We start from the raw sequence: 15,861 nt of genomic DNA, 5'->3' as shown, positions 1-15,861 counted from the left end.
AGAGATGGAAACTAAGCTCTGCTCTGTCAGCGCAGAGCTGGATGCTGGGCTCAAACTCATGAACCGAACGATGAGATCATGACCTGAGCTTAATGGACTGAGACACCCATGTGCCCCTTTAAGATTTTATTTTTAAGTAATCTCTACACCCAACGTGGGGCTTGAACTCACAACCCTGAGATCAAGAGTTGTGTGCTTCACTGACTAAGCCAGCCAGGCGCTCCTAGAATTGTATTTTTAACAGGCAGAATAACCAAGTATCACATTAAGCCATTTCTCTCCCAAGCCCACTTTTTTCTTCTTTATATTTACCGTTATTAGCAATCAATAACTGTGGCCAGTGCTACTGATAATCATGTGTATATATATTATAAGACAATTATCAGCTCATTCAGTTTTTCACATCCTGTGAGGTGCTGATCAGACATACATGTATATCAATTAGCCCCAACTGCCTGGGTTAAACTAGAAAGAAATTTCTTGGCTCACTTAACTGCAAAGTCCAGGCGTAGTTAGCTGGAGTTGGGGCTCAAGTGATGTCATCAGGACTGTTTCTCCCTATGGATCAACTCTGCCTTTTCCTGTACAGACTTCAGTTGTAGGGCTGTATGTTAGAAAAGTGGCCGCAGCATATTCAACCCCGTGAGCCTCTCACACTTTAGGTTTAGTGGGAAAGAACACCTGTCTTTTTCCCAGAAGCCTCAGCAGAAGTCTCGTGTCTCATTGGTTCTTATGGGGTCACATGTCTTACCTGAGCCAGTATTTGTGTTTGGGGCTATGAGCCAGTTGTGGTCACATGACACCCTTGGATTCCTTGATGCGGTCTGCTCTTCAGGAACCATATGGACTGAGAGTAGGGGTGAGGTGAATTCTCAAAGGGAAAATGTGGGCTTTTGTTAGCAGGAAAAGGAATGGATACTGGGTGGCCAAACAACTAATGATATTAGTCTCTTTTATAGGTCAGCAGCAGATTGCAGGAGTTAATGGATTTGGGTTGGAATCTTGGTTTCCCTTGCCTGTGAAGTCACACACTCCCAAGCCCATGTTCCCCACAGGTGGAGGAGTTTGTAGAAAGTGACATACAGTGTTTTATATTCTTTTTATGCAAGTTGGTTGTTTTTAACAGGAAGAGAAAGAATCAAGGCTGATAGGGGGTAGATCTCACAATGGGCGGATGTGATGCTTCTTCCTGTATCGATGTGGTTCACGGGACTCATCTCCATTCCCTGGGCCTCCCTGTCCCCATGGGAGAGACTCTTAGAGCTTGGTCACTGTTTGCCCTTGGATCAGGCTGTTCTGGGCAGGCGGTAGGATTGTATGGTGTTGATACAGCTGTGTCTGTATCCTCGACAAGAGTGTCAGCCACACAGTGAGGTGTCTCTGGGTGCTGGCCTCTTCCAGGAGTAGTAGTTCCAGATCTCTTACTGTGTATTTTCTGTAGTCCATTTTAGCATGGCTGAGACATTGTCTCACTTTGGCAGTTTTTATTTTACCCATGAGAAAGCTTTTTTAACTTCTTCAGAAGGAGGATGTGTAGCTAGGTCCTTCTGTTTTCTGAAAAACCAGAGAAAATAGTTGAATAAGACCTGCTTTGTACTGAGGTCCACACTACAGCTAAGTACCCCTGGTGAGGTTCAGGTAGGACTTGGGGGAGCAACTAATTATTAAGACCTGATTAACAAAGGTAAGTGTGGTAGAAACCTTCACATCCTCTTCTGAGATAGGCACTTGAACCTAATGAATCAGACATTAACTCTTCAAGTTAATTCCCCCTGGAGCTGCTGAAGTTAATAGTTCTGCCCCCAATCTGCTGATGTATTAATGTTTTGAGATATCCCTGGGGAGTATGCTTGGTGGCTGATGTTGACAGGAGTCTTTGTGATCTCCCTTCGTAGCCAGTTTTAGGGCTTATCTTGTGTATATCAGTGACACACAAATGTACTTATTTCTCCAGTGGCCATTCTTGCGTAATCATTATCAGTTTATTGAGATGGGTAAAATGGATGAAAATAATTCCTCTGTTAACTAGGTAGTTACACAGAGTGTTATTTTGTTTACTGTAAATATAGTATTGTATGTTGAGACCAGTGAAGTGATTCTACTTTATATAAACTGAAAATTTGGAATTTTAGGGAAATAGCCATAGCTGACGCTTCCTGAGCACTTACTGTGTGCTAGGCATTCTCGTAAGTGTTCTACACACGACACTTCACCTGATCCTACATTAACCATAGGAGGTAGGCAGTAGTTGTTTGCCAGTTTTGAGGTGAGCAAGTTGGGTGGGAGGTTAAGTCACTCGCCCCAGGCTGTGCAGCTCGTGAGTATCTGAGTGAGGGGGCTGGTGGGTAAGGGGGCCGGGGAGTTTTGAATGTCAGGCCTCTGGCTCTGCATCTGTGCTCTGGCTCCCTGTGCTCTGTTCTCTCCCTAAGAAAGATTTTAGCTTGTGCATTCTTAGTTTTTCTTTTCTTTTCACTTCTTTTATGATATTTTCTAGATGAGGCTGAGAGTTTTACAGGAAAGATTTGCCAATTCTGAGGCCTTTGGCGTCCATGGGTGTATGCATCTACTTTTTTTTTTTTTTTTAATTTTTTTTTAAACGTTTTTTATTTATTTTTGGGACAGAGAGAGACAGAGCATGAACGGGGGAGGGGCAGAAAGAGAGGGAGACACAGAATCGGAAACAGGCTCCAGGCTCCGAGCCATCAGCCCAGAGCCCGACGCGGGGCTCGAACTCACGGACCGCGAGATCGTGACCTGGCTGAAGTCGGACGCTTAACCGACTGCGCCACCCAGCCGCCCCAAGTATGCATCTACTTTTGCTATTGTCTGGCAAGCCAACGTGATAAGCTCGTTTGTATCGGTAGTTGTCGATCGGGAATGAGTGTCTCCCCCACCCCCCCACCCGACATGTGCTCCGGTCTGGAGATACTTTCGGTTGTCACAAGTTGGGAGGTGCCACTGGCCAGAGATGCTGCTAAATATCTTACAGCACCCTGGACAGCTCTCCCTCGGCAAAGACCTACTCGGACCAAAGTGTCAGTAGCATCACCCGAGGTCTCTATAATCGGTTATTATCTTGTAATGTCGCTATTTTGTCTTCCTTTCTTTAAAGCAAGTCATTCACTTTGCAAGTTTTACTTATTCATTTTGAGAGAGAGAGAGACAGACAGAATCCTCAGCGGGCTCCCTACTGTCAGCATGGGCCCAGTGTGGGGCTCGATCTCAGAAGCTGCGAGACCATGCCCTGAGCTGAAATCAGGGGTCCCGTGCTTACCCGACTGAGCCACTCAGATGCCCCTGCACTTTTTGACCTACGAGTATCTCCAAGTTGAAGGGGCCCGGACGGACCTCTGCAGACGTCTGTCATCACGCCCAACTCACTGCCACCGTGTTCCGGGTGCCCGTCCACGGCTTTCTCCCCTCAGCTCTCGCCGTGTGCGGCGCATGGCAGAAGAAGGGCAGGGGAGCCTCTGGCCAGGTTGCCGTCAGAGCTGGAGAGGCGGCAGGAGGCTCGCCGGGGCTGCGGGCAGGAGAGGAGGCCAGAGGGACCGATGAGCACCTGGGGCCAGTGGGTCAGGTGGAAGGTGGGGAAGAGCAGGAGGGCCGGCAAGCGAGGGGGGGGGGGGGCGGGCAGGAAACACACTCTCCGTGCCTGACCGAGCTGGTGACGGGCGGTCCACGAGAGTGCTCCCGCGACGCAGTGTCGTGATCGGCAGTCCACGGGGTTGAGGTCCTCTCTGCCCAGGCGTCGTGCTCTCGCCATGAGCCATCCAGCTGGGGCGAGGCCGGGCTTGCATTCGCAGGCTCTCCTCCTCGGACCGTCGTGGTGGTGTCTTCCTGATGGCCGTGCCCGCGTCTCGCCTGTTCTTATGGCACTTCTGTGGGAGAGCCTCCTTCTTCCTGTGACAGCCCATCACGCCCCAGCGCCTGTGGAATAAAGCCCTTCCTTCTTGCGGCCCTTGAGGTCATTCGCGGCTCCTCCGCTTTCCCTGACACACCTGGAGTTTAGGTCACGCGGTTGTTCCTCTTGGTGGTTTCACTTGAACTCTTCTCTCTGAAAATCCCACATATGCTCTCCCTATCATCTCTGTGTAGGGAACTCCCGTTCACCTTTCGAGGCCAGCTCATGCCTTGTGGCAGATGGAATAAGTCTTTCTCGGAATTGCTGCTCTTGCCAGAATCGGAGTTGCCTGAGAGCAGCCGCGCTGTGCTCCATCGTGGACTTCGGGGCTGCTAGCACAGGGCCTGGCCTCGGGGAATGTTTGCCGAATTGAATGAATAGGCGGTTCAAACTGGCATTTTAGCCAGGGTTTTATGTTGGTGGGAAAAATCCTGCACGGTATAGGTCTTGATGCTCTGCGATCCCAGTCACGGAATTACAATACTGAAATTGGGAGGTTTGGATATGAAGCATTTCTGTACCTTCTGATTTAAAAAAAAACACACGAAACAGCCTTCATGGTTTGTTGCACCTTGCAGTACTCAAAGTCATGTTTCCTTTATCAATTTGACTCATTTCTACATTTGGTGGTTGGTTGTGTGATCTCGACTTACGGTTGACGTTGCGCTCGGATCTTAGTAAAGACTTCATAAAACGTAAAAGAGAAGTATAGATTTTGTAGCATCACAAGCTCAGCTGTGACCTTGATCAGAAGGCTGGTTGAGAGTAACTATTCCGAGAGATAATTAAACCAACGGAGGTAGAAATGAGACTAGAATTGAAAACGAGTGAGATTTTAAAACCTTCTCTGACCTGTCCTTTCTCTCTGTCTTTAGGATTTTTGTCCCTGAGTCATGGAAGACAGAAGAGCTGAGAAGTCATGTGAACAAGCGTGCGAATCACTTAAGAGGCAGGACTATGAAATGACCCTCAAGCACTGCACAGAGGCCCTCCTTTCTCTTGGCCAGTACTCCATGGCCGACTTCACAGGGCCATGTCCACTGGAGATAGAAAGCATCAAAATTGAGAGTCTTCTTTACAGAATCGCCTCGTTTTTGCAACTGGTGGGTAAACACTGTCAATCAGCCAATGCTGAGCTGTGAAAAATGGACTTTTTCATTGAGTGGGGAAAATTGTTGGCCACAATCACCTAAGTCTGGGCTGATGTGGCTAGTGATTGCTGAACATGTTTGACAGCAACAACTGTTTTTACACCTTTAAAATTGTTTAATACGACTTGTTGTATAGCATTTTGGGTTATCCACTCATTCAGCAAATATTTATTGAGTGTATACTATGTACTGGACACTGGTCTAGGTACTTGATAGACATTGGTGGAAAAAAATGATCTTCACGATATTTTTTCTAGCTGGGGGACAGACCCTAAACAGTACATATTACACATAAGTAGACTCTTGAGAGTGTTAGAAGGTAGCAGTCTGCTGAAAAAAAAAGTCACGGCAAGGGAGATCTGGGGATATAGGGTTAGGGTTGGGGTTGCAATTTGAAATTGAGTGGTCAGGGTCGGCTTTGCTGATAAGGTGATACGAAGGAGGCAAGGGAGCGAGCCATGTCAAAATCTGGAGGAAGAACATTACAGGCAGAGGCAACAGTCAGTGCGAAGATTCTGAGGCAGAAGCCTGCCCCTGGCATATTTGAGAAATAGCTAAAAGACCAGTGTGCTGGAGAAAAGTATGTGAGGGGGAGTGGGCAATGGGGTGAATCCTGTGGGGCCCTCCAGGTCCCTATAAGGACCTGGTTTTCTTCTACTTAAGTTGGGGAGCTCTTGTTAGGTTTTGAGCAGAGGAATGGCATGATCTGATTTGGCAGGGATTCTTTGGCTTTTGTATTGAGGGTAGACTCTGGAGGGGTAAGTGAGGCAGGGGGACTAGTTGGGAAGCTGTTGGAATAATCCAGGCCAGACATGATAGTGACTCAGGCAAAATGGTGGCCGCAGAGAGACTGAGGAGTGGTTTGATTCTGGTTCTAAGTTGAAGGTCGGACTAGTATGATTTCCTAATACATTGAATGCAGGGAGTGAGAGAGAGAGAGAGAGAGAGCGGTCACAGATTACTTACTTCGATGTTGCTTTGTCTGAGCAATTGGAAAGTGGAGTTTCCTCAACTGAGATGACAAGGCTGTCGGTGGTGCACAGGTTTTGTGGGGCAAGTTGGGAGTTCAGTTTTGGACATCCTGAGTTTGAGATGTCATTTAGATAGCCAGCTGGAGATGTTGAGGAAGCAGTCAGATAGGCAGGGGTGGAGTTTGGGAGAGAGGTCTGGGTCAGAGATACTGACTTAAGAGTGGGGGGCCTGTAGATGACATCTAAAGTCTTGAGCCTGGGTGAGATCACCAAGGGAATGAATGAGTGTACATAGAGAAGAGGAGAGGACCGAGGACTTAGTCTTATGGTACTGCAGTGTGAAGAGGTGCAGGAGAAGAAGAGGAACCAGCAAAGCAGCCTGAAGAGCAACCCTTGACGTAAAGGAAAACTAAGGGAGGGCCGTGAACCCGTAGCCAAGTAAAGAAAGTGGATCCAAGTGAGAGAGTGGTCAGCAGTGTCTGTTGCTGTGAATGTAGTAGTGAGAATTGAGAGGCGACTGAGATGTGACAGTGCATCTGAATGGGAACGAGTCAGTGTAGACCGCGTGTCCAGCTGGATGCAGTGGAGGTCACTGGAGACCAGCACGAGAGCAGCCTCCGTGGAGTGGCGGTGCCCATCTGACTAAAGACAGTTCGAGAGTCACCGGGAAGGAATTGAAGTACATGAGTAGAGACAGTTCTCGGGGAGTTTTGTCCCAAAGAGGCACAGAAAAGTGAGAGTGGTAACTGGTGGGAGAAGTGAGGTCACAAGAAGGATTTTTTTAAGATGGGTGAAGCAGCCCCATGTTTGTTTAAAGGACTGAATCAACGGAAAGCAAAAAAGTCAGTGATGTAGGAGTAGAGGCGGCTTGCCGGAGCGATGTTCTTGAGCGGGTTATAGAGCAGGTCTGCCCCAGCGGTACGCTAGAAAGGGCCCTGGAGGCTGGCCTGGCAACAGGCGGAAGGCAGAGAGTGCGCTGGGAAGCGGGCAGACATGGGGTGACAGTCCTCGGGAACTGTCTTCTCAGGGCTCTGTTTTCTCAGGGGAGTCGTTAGCTGAGCGTGATCGTGAGGGAGGAGGTTCTGGTGGTTTGGAAGTAGAGAAGGTGAGAAGGAGTGTGAGTAGTGGACAGGGAAGGACATTATATTGTCGGTAGAGCACATGAGTTGGTTTTGCTCTGTGAATATTAGATTCCAAACATTAATAATCACACTTTGAAACAAAGTTGAGTTTTCGTTTTTGTTTTTGATAAAATCTGTTTTAAGCTGCCCTTGAACGACTTAATTTTATCTTGTGTCTTTTATTTTGCAGAAAAACTATGGGCAAGCTGATGAAGATTGTAGGCATGGTATGTTTAAGAATGGGACTGTTTTCTGCTTTGAAAATTTCGAGTTATTTAAATTGAGCAGTGTTTCAGATTTGATTTTTTTATATGCTAATTTCAAGAGAGATTAAAACATTTGAAACCCCCCTCACTGTGGTTACTGGTAACTAACGTGGATGACGACTTTCCTGCTCTGATGGATGTACATCTGAACGTTGTTCATCGTCATGAGTGGGAACACTGATAGTGTCCTTTTAAAGTTTGTGTGAGTATTTTTAGTCAATAAGAGCCAAATTTTAAGACCTGTAACACACGTTGATTAAGATGTTAAGCTGGGATAAATTGAGAGGCTTGTCTGTCCATCCTAGAATGTTTTTTTCCCTTCAGTAGATGTCCCTTAGAGAAGAGAGACTGACTGGCATGCTCGTTAGTGCTTTATTTCTGTTTTCTTTAGGCGAGAAATTAACTAGAAAGATTTTTGCTCTTTGGGTACTCGTAGAATAGGAATGCTTTTCTTCGTGATTCCTGCCAGTTCACTGGAATGAATCTCAGAGTGAGTGGGAGAAGGGAGGGGTACAGTGTGTGGTGGGAAGTTTTGCTTCAATCACAGCTGTGATTTGAATAATAGAATGTTTCATTTCTCCAGAATTTGGGGGAGGGGTGCTGAGGTGTTAAACAGAGGTTGATTTTTTTATTACTCCTTTGTATCAAAACTTTTAAAAGTATTAACTGTTCTTGTTGTAAACCTTAAAAACTATCTGACATACTCCTGTGGCATATTGGACATAATTTAACCATTCACTGAAGAATGTGAACGCCCTTTAACAAAATCTTTACTATCTCTGGACATTTAAAATTACCCACAACAACAACAAAAAATAAAATTACCAGGGAGCCAGATAACAATAAGTCAGATAATGTAGAGGAATATGAAGAAGGGAATCATTTCCCCTTTTTATCCCATCTGAAGAAATCATGGTTATTACCTTGCTGTATCTTTGGTATCTCTCTCTATAGTGATAAACACAAATGCCTAAAATATGTAGATAGGGGTTTTCCTTTAAAAATTAAAAAAGATTCATGTGATCAGTACAAAGCGGATTGCTTTCTTACATACCAACAGATCACAGATAGGTGTCTTTCTTTTTTTAAATTTCTGTTTTTATTTATTTTTTTAAAGTTTGTTTATTTATTTTGAGAGAGAGAGAGACATAGCGAGCGGGGAAGAGGCAGAGAGAGAGAGGGAGAGAGGATCCCAAGCAGCCTCCGTACCGTCAGTGCAGAGCCTGATGTGGGGCTTGAACTCGTGAACCGTGAGATTATGATGTGAGCCAAGATCAAGAGTCGGACACTGGACCGACTGAGCCTCCTGGGTACCTGTCATGGATATCTTTCTAAGTTTCTCCAGTTCCAATTACTGCTTAATATTCCATACTATAAATGTTTTCCTATTTCCTCAAAACTTCTCATATCGGTAGGCATTCAGGTGGTTCTTGTGTCCTCGTTTGTCATTATAATCCATCCTGTAATAAAAACATATTCTTCTTTTGTGTTGCTAGTTTCTGTAGGATAGTCTTACAAGTTGGATGTCTGGGTAAAGGAGTCTTAAAAGTTGGATGTCTGGGTTAAAATTGTATACTTACAGTTTTAACAGACGCTGTCAGATTAGTTCAGATGCACACACCCACCAGCAGCACATGCGTATGACCCTGCCGTATAATCACACTGACACAGTGGAACCTGCCAGTCTTGATGTTTTGCCAACCTCACGTGTGAGAAATGGACACTCTTTCTTTTTTTTTAATTTTTTTTATTTTTTTTATTATTTTTTATTTTTATTTTTATTTTTTTAAATTTTTTAATATATGAAATTTACTGTCAAATTGGTTTCCATACAACACCCAGTGCTCATCCCAAAAGGTGCCCTCCTCAATACCCATCACCCACCCTGCCCTCCCTCCCACCCCCCATCAGCCCTCAGTTTGTTCTCAGTTTTTTTTTTTTAAAATTTTTTTTTCAACGTTTTTTATTTATTTTTGGGACAGAGAGAGACAGAGCATGAACGGGGGAGGGGCAGAGAGAGAGGGAGACACAGAATCGGAAACAGGCTCCAGGCTCCGAGCCATCAGCCCAGAGCCTGACGCGGGGCTCGAACTCACGGACCGCGAGATCGTGACCTGGCTGAAGTCGGACGCTTAACCGACTGCGCCACCCAGGCGCCCCTGTTCTCAGTTTTTAACAGTCTCTTATGCTTTGGCTCTCTCCCACTCTAACCTCTTTTTTTTTTTTTTTTTTTTTTCCTTCCCCTCCCCCATGGGTTTCTGTTAAGTTTCTCAGGATCCACATAAGAGTGAAACCATATGGTATCTGTCTTTCTCTGTATGGCTTATTTCACTTAGCATCACACTCTCCAGTTCCATCCACGTTGCTACAAAGGGCCATGCTTCGTTCTTTCTCATTGCCCTGTAGTACTCCATTGTGTATATAAACCACAATTTCTTTATCCATTCATCAGTTGATGGACATTTAGGCTCTTTCCATAATTTGGCTATTGAAAAATATGGAACGCTTCACGAATTTGCGTGTCATCCTTGCGCAGGGGCCATGCTAATCTTCTCTGTATCGTTCCAATTTTAGTATATGTGCTGCCGAAGTGAGCACTGGACACTCTTTCTTTAATTTTCACTCCCTTGAGGATTAGTGAGGTGGAATACGGTCTTCTCATTTTGGAGATGTACAAAGTCCCAGAAGGTTAAATGGTTTGTGAGAAGTCACAGGACAGTAAATGCTATTGGTGAAGGAGCATATGGAAAAGGTTGCATTTTTCTGTTGTTTATTTAGCAGGTTTTTTAAAAAAATTTTTTTTTTTTAACGTTTATTTATTTTTGAGACAGAGAGAGACAGAGCATGAACGGGGGAGGGTCAGAGACAGAGGGAGACACAGAATCCGAAACAGGCTCCAGGCTCCGAGCGGTCAGCACAGAGCCCGATGCGGGGCTCGAGCTCACGGACCGCGAGATCATGACCTGAGCTGGAGTCGGCCGCTTAACCGACTGAGCCACCCAGGCACCCCTCATTTAGCAGTTTTAAAGTTAGATACTACTTTACAACTACTGAATTACTAAAATAAGTGTTTAACCAGCAATCTTTTGGAGGTGATGGATATGTTTATATGTTTACTACCTGCATTGTGATGATAGTAACATGCGTGAATACATATATACAAACTCACCAGATTGTATACATTAATTATATGCAGTTTTTGTATACCAATCACACCTCTATGATGTTGGGGGAAAAAGTTTAACCAATGTCTAGGATAAAGTTGTAATGAAATAAATATACTCTTGTGTTGGTGGAGTGTGAAGCAGAATGCAGCTTGGTAATATGCTTATACCCTTCGACCCACTAATCTCATTTCTGGGATGCTATCCCAAGTAAATAATCCAAAAGAAAGAAGAAATTGTATGTGGAATGGTGTTCATTGCAGTGCTGTGTGTAAAAGTGAAAAATCAGTTAGCTTCCAGTAATGGAGGAGTTAGTTCTTTTAATGAAATTCTACGCATTCCTTGTTACCATCTATGTGATACGGAGGCACATGGAAAATGCTTACTAAGATGCCAGAGCAGTGTATGTAGTTGTTCACTTGAAACAGACATTCGGGAAGATTAGCCAAGTTTATATGTATGTATTGCTAGTTGTAGAGTTCTGCTATTAGATGAATTTTTTTTTTTTTTCCTTTTTCAACTTTTGCTAACATTATGTAAAATAAAATACCATGGTCAGGCAGTGAGTGAGTAATAAAAAGCAAGTCAAGAACCCCAGTCTGTTAATTATCATACTACTTTGTAATGCCGGAGAACTGTTCGTATCCTAGCGGCCCCAACCTTAGGTTTGCCGTCGTAAGTATTACGTAATACAGTATATCTTTTTTTTTTTTTTTAAGTTTATTTATCTATTTTGAGAGAGCACGAGCAGAGGAAGGGCAGAGAGAGAGAGGGACACAGAGGATCCCAAGCAGACAGTGTGGAGCCCCATGCGAGACTCTGTGCCATGAACTGGGAGATCCTGACCTGAGCTGAAATAAGAGTCGGACACCTAACTGACTGAGCCATATTGTTGTGACATCTGTTCCCTTACCGTGAGGCTGTCAGTTTGCATTCCTTGCAACTCCTCCCCCTTTCCATTTGCTGCTTCTGACCTTCTGATTTCACTTTCTCAGACAGGGTTAGGAAAGCAGGCAGGCAGTCTTGGTTATAGAATTAAAAAACATGAAAAGTTGTTTTGTATTATGAAGAAATTAAAATACATAGGAAAATAGAACAGATAGTTTAATAAGCATTCATATTCTCAGATTGTAACATTTGACCATATTCACTTTTTTCTGACACATTTAAAAATAATGCGAGGCATCGTGATATTTACCCCTAGCCACGTTAGTATTCATCTCTAAAAAATAAGGCCATAAATGCATAACCACAATGTTATTATTATTAACAAATAAAATGGGCAGTAATTCCCTGTGGTTTTGTGAGGCTGAGCCTCGCTTTGGGCTCTGTGCTGGCAGTGCAGAGTCTGTTTGGGATTCTCTCTCTCCCCCTCTCTCTCTGCCCTTCCCCTCAATGCTGTCTTTGCCTCTCACAAAATAAATAAATTTTAAAAAATCGACAGTAATTCCCTAATATTACCTAAAACCCGCTCTCTAATCAAATTTACTTGGTTGTCCCCAAAATATTTTTTATGGCTGATTTATTTCCAAGCCAAGAACTAAAGTAGAATCATAATTTTTTTTTAAAGTTTACTTATTTTGAGGGAGAGTGTGAGCACATCCAACTTGGGGAGGGAAGGACGGAGTGGGAGAGAGAATCCCAAGCAGGCTTTGTGCTGTCAGCGCAGAGCCTGATGTAAGGCTTGATCTCACGAACCGTGAAATCATGACCTAATCCGAAATCAAGAGTGGGGTGCTTAACTGACTGAGCCACCCAGGCACCCTGCCTTTTCTTTTTATTGATGATTTCCTTTGGCGGTGCAAAAGCTTTTTATTTTGGTGTAGTCCCAATAGTTTACTTTTGCTTTTGTTTCCCTTGCCTGAAGAGACAGACCTAGAAAAATGTTGCTGAGGCTGATGTCAAAGAGATTACTGCCTGTGTTTTCTTCCAACAGTTTTATGGTTTCACTTCTTTTAGGTATTTAATCCATTTTGAGTTTGTTTTTGTGTATGGTGTAAGACAGTGGTCCAGTTTCATTCTTTTGCCTGTAGCTGTCCAGTTTTCCCAACACCATTTACAGAAGAGACTCTGTTTTCCCCATTGTATATTCTTGCCTCCTTTGGTATACATTGAACATTTTGGAAAAATACCTTGAGTAGGCCTAGCATTTCAATAAGAGATTTAATTAGTTAATGTTTATTTTTGAAAGAGAGAGTGTGAGCAGGGAGGGGCAGAGAGGGAGACAGAGGATCCAAAGTGGGCTCTGTGCTGACAGTCGCGAGGTCACTGCGGGGCTTGAACTCACGAACCCTGAGATCATGACCTGAGCCAAAGTCGGACGGACACTCAACTGACAACTGACCCAGCCACCCAAAGATTTTAAAAATAACTAAGGACTTGGGGCGCCTGGGTGGCGCAGTCGGTTAAGCGTCCGACTTCAGCCAGGTCACGATCTCGCGGTCCGTGAGTTCGAGCCCCGCGTCGGGCTCTGGGCTGATGGCTCAGAGCCTGGAGCCTGTTTCCGATTCTGTGTCTCCTTCTCTCTCTGCCCCTCCCCCGTTCATGCTCTGTCTCTCTCTGTCCCAAAAATAAATAAAAAACGTTGAAAAAAAAATTAAAAAAAAAAAAATAACTAAGGACTTGATGAAACACCCTGATAGGGTGTTGTGACTGAAAACATACAGAATCCTACCACTTACTGTACTTAAGGCTTGTTTTAAATCACCTTTCTCACTGTGTGTAATTTAAAGAAGGGGAATTACATTTTAATTGTTGATTGTCTCCTTTTGATAGCCAGAGGCTATTTTGTGGAAACAGTTGAATGACTGTTCCTTTAATATTAGTTTCTGGTCTAAAATATTTCAAGTAATACATATTACAGAAACTAAAGATAGAGAAGGAGTAGAGACCTGAGTATAGCAGCAGAGGTAAGACTTTCAGGTCTTCTCCTTGGTAACTCAGTAGACAGGAAGGAGTGGTTCAGTTTGGGAACAGTTGTGTGCTTACAGTAAAATCTTACAGATAGTTGGTGGGAAGAGAATTTTTCTGCAAGGCGTTGTAACATATTTACAATTGCTCAAGATTAGATTACACTTTTTGTTTTTAATCTTTTCTTAGTTTATTTATTTATTTTGAGAGAGAGCGAGCACAGGCAGGGGAGGGGCAGAGAGAAGGAGAGACAGAATCTCAAGCAGGATCTGCACTGTCAGCACAGAGCCTAATGCGGGGCTCGAACCCACGGACCACAGGATCATGACCTGAGCTGAGATCAAGAGTCGGACACTCAACTGACTGAACCACCCAGGCATCCCGATTACACTTTTTAAAAATGAATTTTACTTAAGAAATTTTTATGTATTTTTGAGAGAGAAAGCGCAAGCGGGGGAGGGGCAGAAAGAGAGGGGGACAGAGGATCCGAAGCGGGTGACAGCAATGAGCCTGATATGGGGCTCAAATTCACGAACTGTGAGATCATGACCTGAGCTGAATGTGGACACACAACTGACTGAGCCACCCACGTGCCCCTAGATTACATTCTTAATGTTCTCTCTTTTGGCAAGTTCAATTATTATAGCTAAGGCAAGTTTAATAATACATGAGGCTGTATTTTGTTTTCTTTCAAGCCTTTTCAAGATATTACAGATAATAAGGGACCAGGTTGGCATATTGCAGTTTAATCTCGTTATACAAAAGCAGGAGAGTTTTTTATGTATAATTGTTGACTGTTTTTTTGCGACAGTTCTTTATGTGGGATCCTGCAAGACAAACTGCGTTGCATTTTAGGGCAACAGTTAGAAAAAAGTACATCAGTACTGATTCTTGTCTAAAAAAAGAAGAGAAAGAAAAAAAGGAAACGTAATTTTGATAAGTATTGAGGCCTTCAAACATGAGTGCAATGCAAGAGCTTTTGCACAGTAAAATTCAGCAAATACCTTGTATGAAACTAAATATCTATAAAAGGCTTTGTAAAATATCATGTGATTTAATATTCTTTAAACCTGACATAATCACCTGAAGTTGAAATATTCTTACATATTTTTCGTTTTCCTGAAACATTCTTCAGCTTTTGACAACTAGTTTCTTAGGACCCAATTACTGGAAAGGAACTAGGATATTTCCTTAGCAGCACTCAGTACTGCTTTATAATTTTTACAAGGGGAGGGTAACATCTAGGGGACTCCTATGAGGAGACTGCTAGTCTCCTACTTGACATGATTAACACAGTTAATCTTTACTGTAGCCTTATTAGGTAGCTCCCGTCACCTCCATTTTACAGGGGAGGAAGCAGGCTTAGCGAAGGTAAATAGTTCAGCCCTTAGTAGGACTGACTTTTCTTCAGAGCATTATATTTGCAGTGTATTATTTGATCCTTACCCGTTTCTGTTTTACAGGTGACCACACTGAGGGCCAGAGAGCTAAAGTGCCTTTGCCAACGGTCCTATTCGTTTTCAAATATAATTTATTGTCCAATTGCCATACAGCACCCAGTGCTCAGCCCAACAAGTGCCCTCCTCAGTGCCCATTCCTCCCTTCCCCCGCCCCCCACCACCGTCCACCCTCAGTTTGTTTTCTGTATTTAAGGGCGTCTTGTGGTTTGCCTCCCTCACTCCCAATGGTCCTAATTGAATAGTTTTAGGAATAGTAAGAGCTGAGGGAGACATAGACTTGCTGGGGAATCTTACAGGATGTTCAAGATATTCTTCACGATACTCTGTTGGAGTTAACCACTTACAGGAATTACCCAGGGACAGTTGAGTAGATCTGTAATGTGGAGGGAGCAAGACAACAGGTTGGCCCGCACTAGAAGTAATTGAATGAAAGCTTAACTACAGAGAGACTGCAACTTTCAATTTAGTAATCTGCTTTAATAAAAGTATAGGCATAAGGATGTTTATTGCAGTGTTAGTTTCAATAGTTAAAAATTGGAATTGTTCTGGAGCCAGGGAGTAGTGAAATAAATTGATAAATCTACTTGATGGAACACTGGATGGACCATAACATGATAAACACAAACCCTCAGAACACAGAAGATCTTGAATATGTGAAGGGGAGATAAAGCAGAATACAGACTGTTATGTTTATATCAGTTATAATCATGTAAAAATTATGTAAATATTGATAAAAATTGGAAGAGAGTGTAAGTAAGTGAACACAGTCTGTTTAGTTGAGTGATGGACCTATGGGGAATTTTTATGTAGAGTTTTATTAGTGTTGTTATAGTGTTATTTGTTGTAATGGAAAAATTGAACAATATAACGAGAAGATATGTTCAGTACAACCAAAATAAATACATCATGAGCAGACC

The 15,861-nt window shown here is 43.6% G+C and overlaps 1 protein-coding gene and 1 non-coding gene across 8 annotated transcripts in view; one reads left to right on the top strand and one right to left on the bottom strand.

The window, feature by feature from the left end:
• Nucleotides 1-15,861, top strand: part of HELZ (helicase with zinc finger) — a 166,330-nt gene that overhangs the window by 19,215 nt on the left and 131,254 nt on the right. For 6 of the 7 annotated variants that reach the window (XM_058702967.1, XM_058702962.1, XM_058702964.1 and 3 more), the window contains 2 exons: nt 4,777-5,004; nt 7,335-7,371. In XM_058702967.1, the coding sequence (XP_058558950.1) occupies nt 4,795-5,004; nt 7,335-7,371 (247 nt within the window). In that variant the 5' untranslated portion in view covers nt 4,777-4,794. Of the gene's footprint in view, nt 1-4,776; nt 5,005-7,334; nt 7,372-7,396; nt 7,613-15,861 lie in introns of those variants that run through there. The other variant, XM_058702968.1, reaches the window with a different exon arrangement.
• Nucleotides 9,902-10,008, bottom strand: LOC131498688 (U6 spliceosomal RNA). The gene has a single exon (XR_009255558.1). It is a non-coding gene; the product is annotated as a U6 spliceosomal RNA (small nuclear RNA).

This window comes from Neofelis nebulosa, chromosome 16, assembly GCF_028018385.1.
Source record: "Neofelis nebulosa isolate mNeoNeb1 chromosome 16, mNeoNeb1.pri, whole genome shotgun sequence".
Classification (NCBI taxonomy): Eukaryota; Metazoa; Chordata; class Mammalia; order Carnivora; family Felidae; genus Neofelis; species Neofelis nebulosa.
Note: the sequence above shows the minus strand (reverse complement) of the source record. Positions and strands in the feature narration are given on the sequence as shown.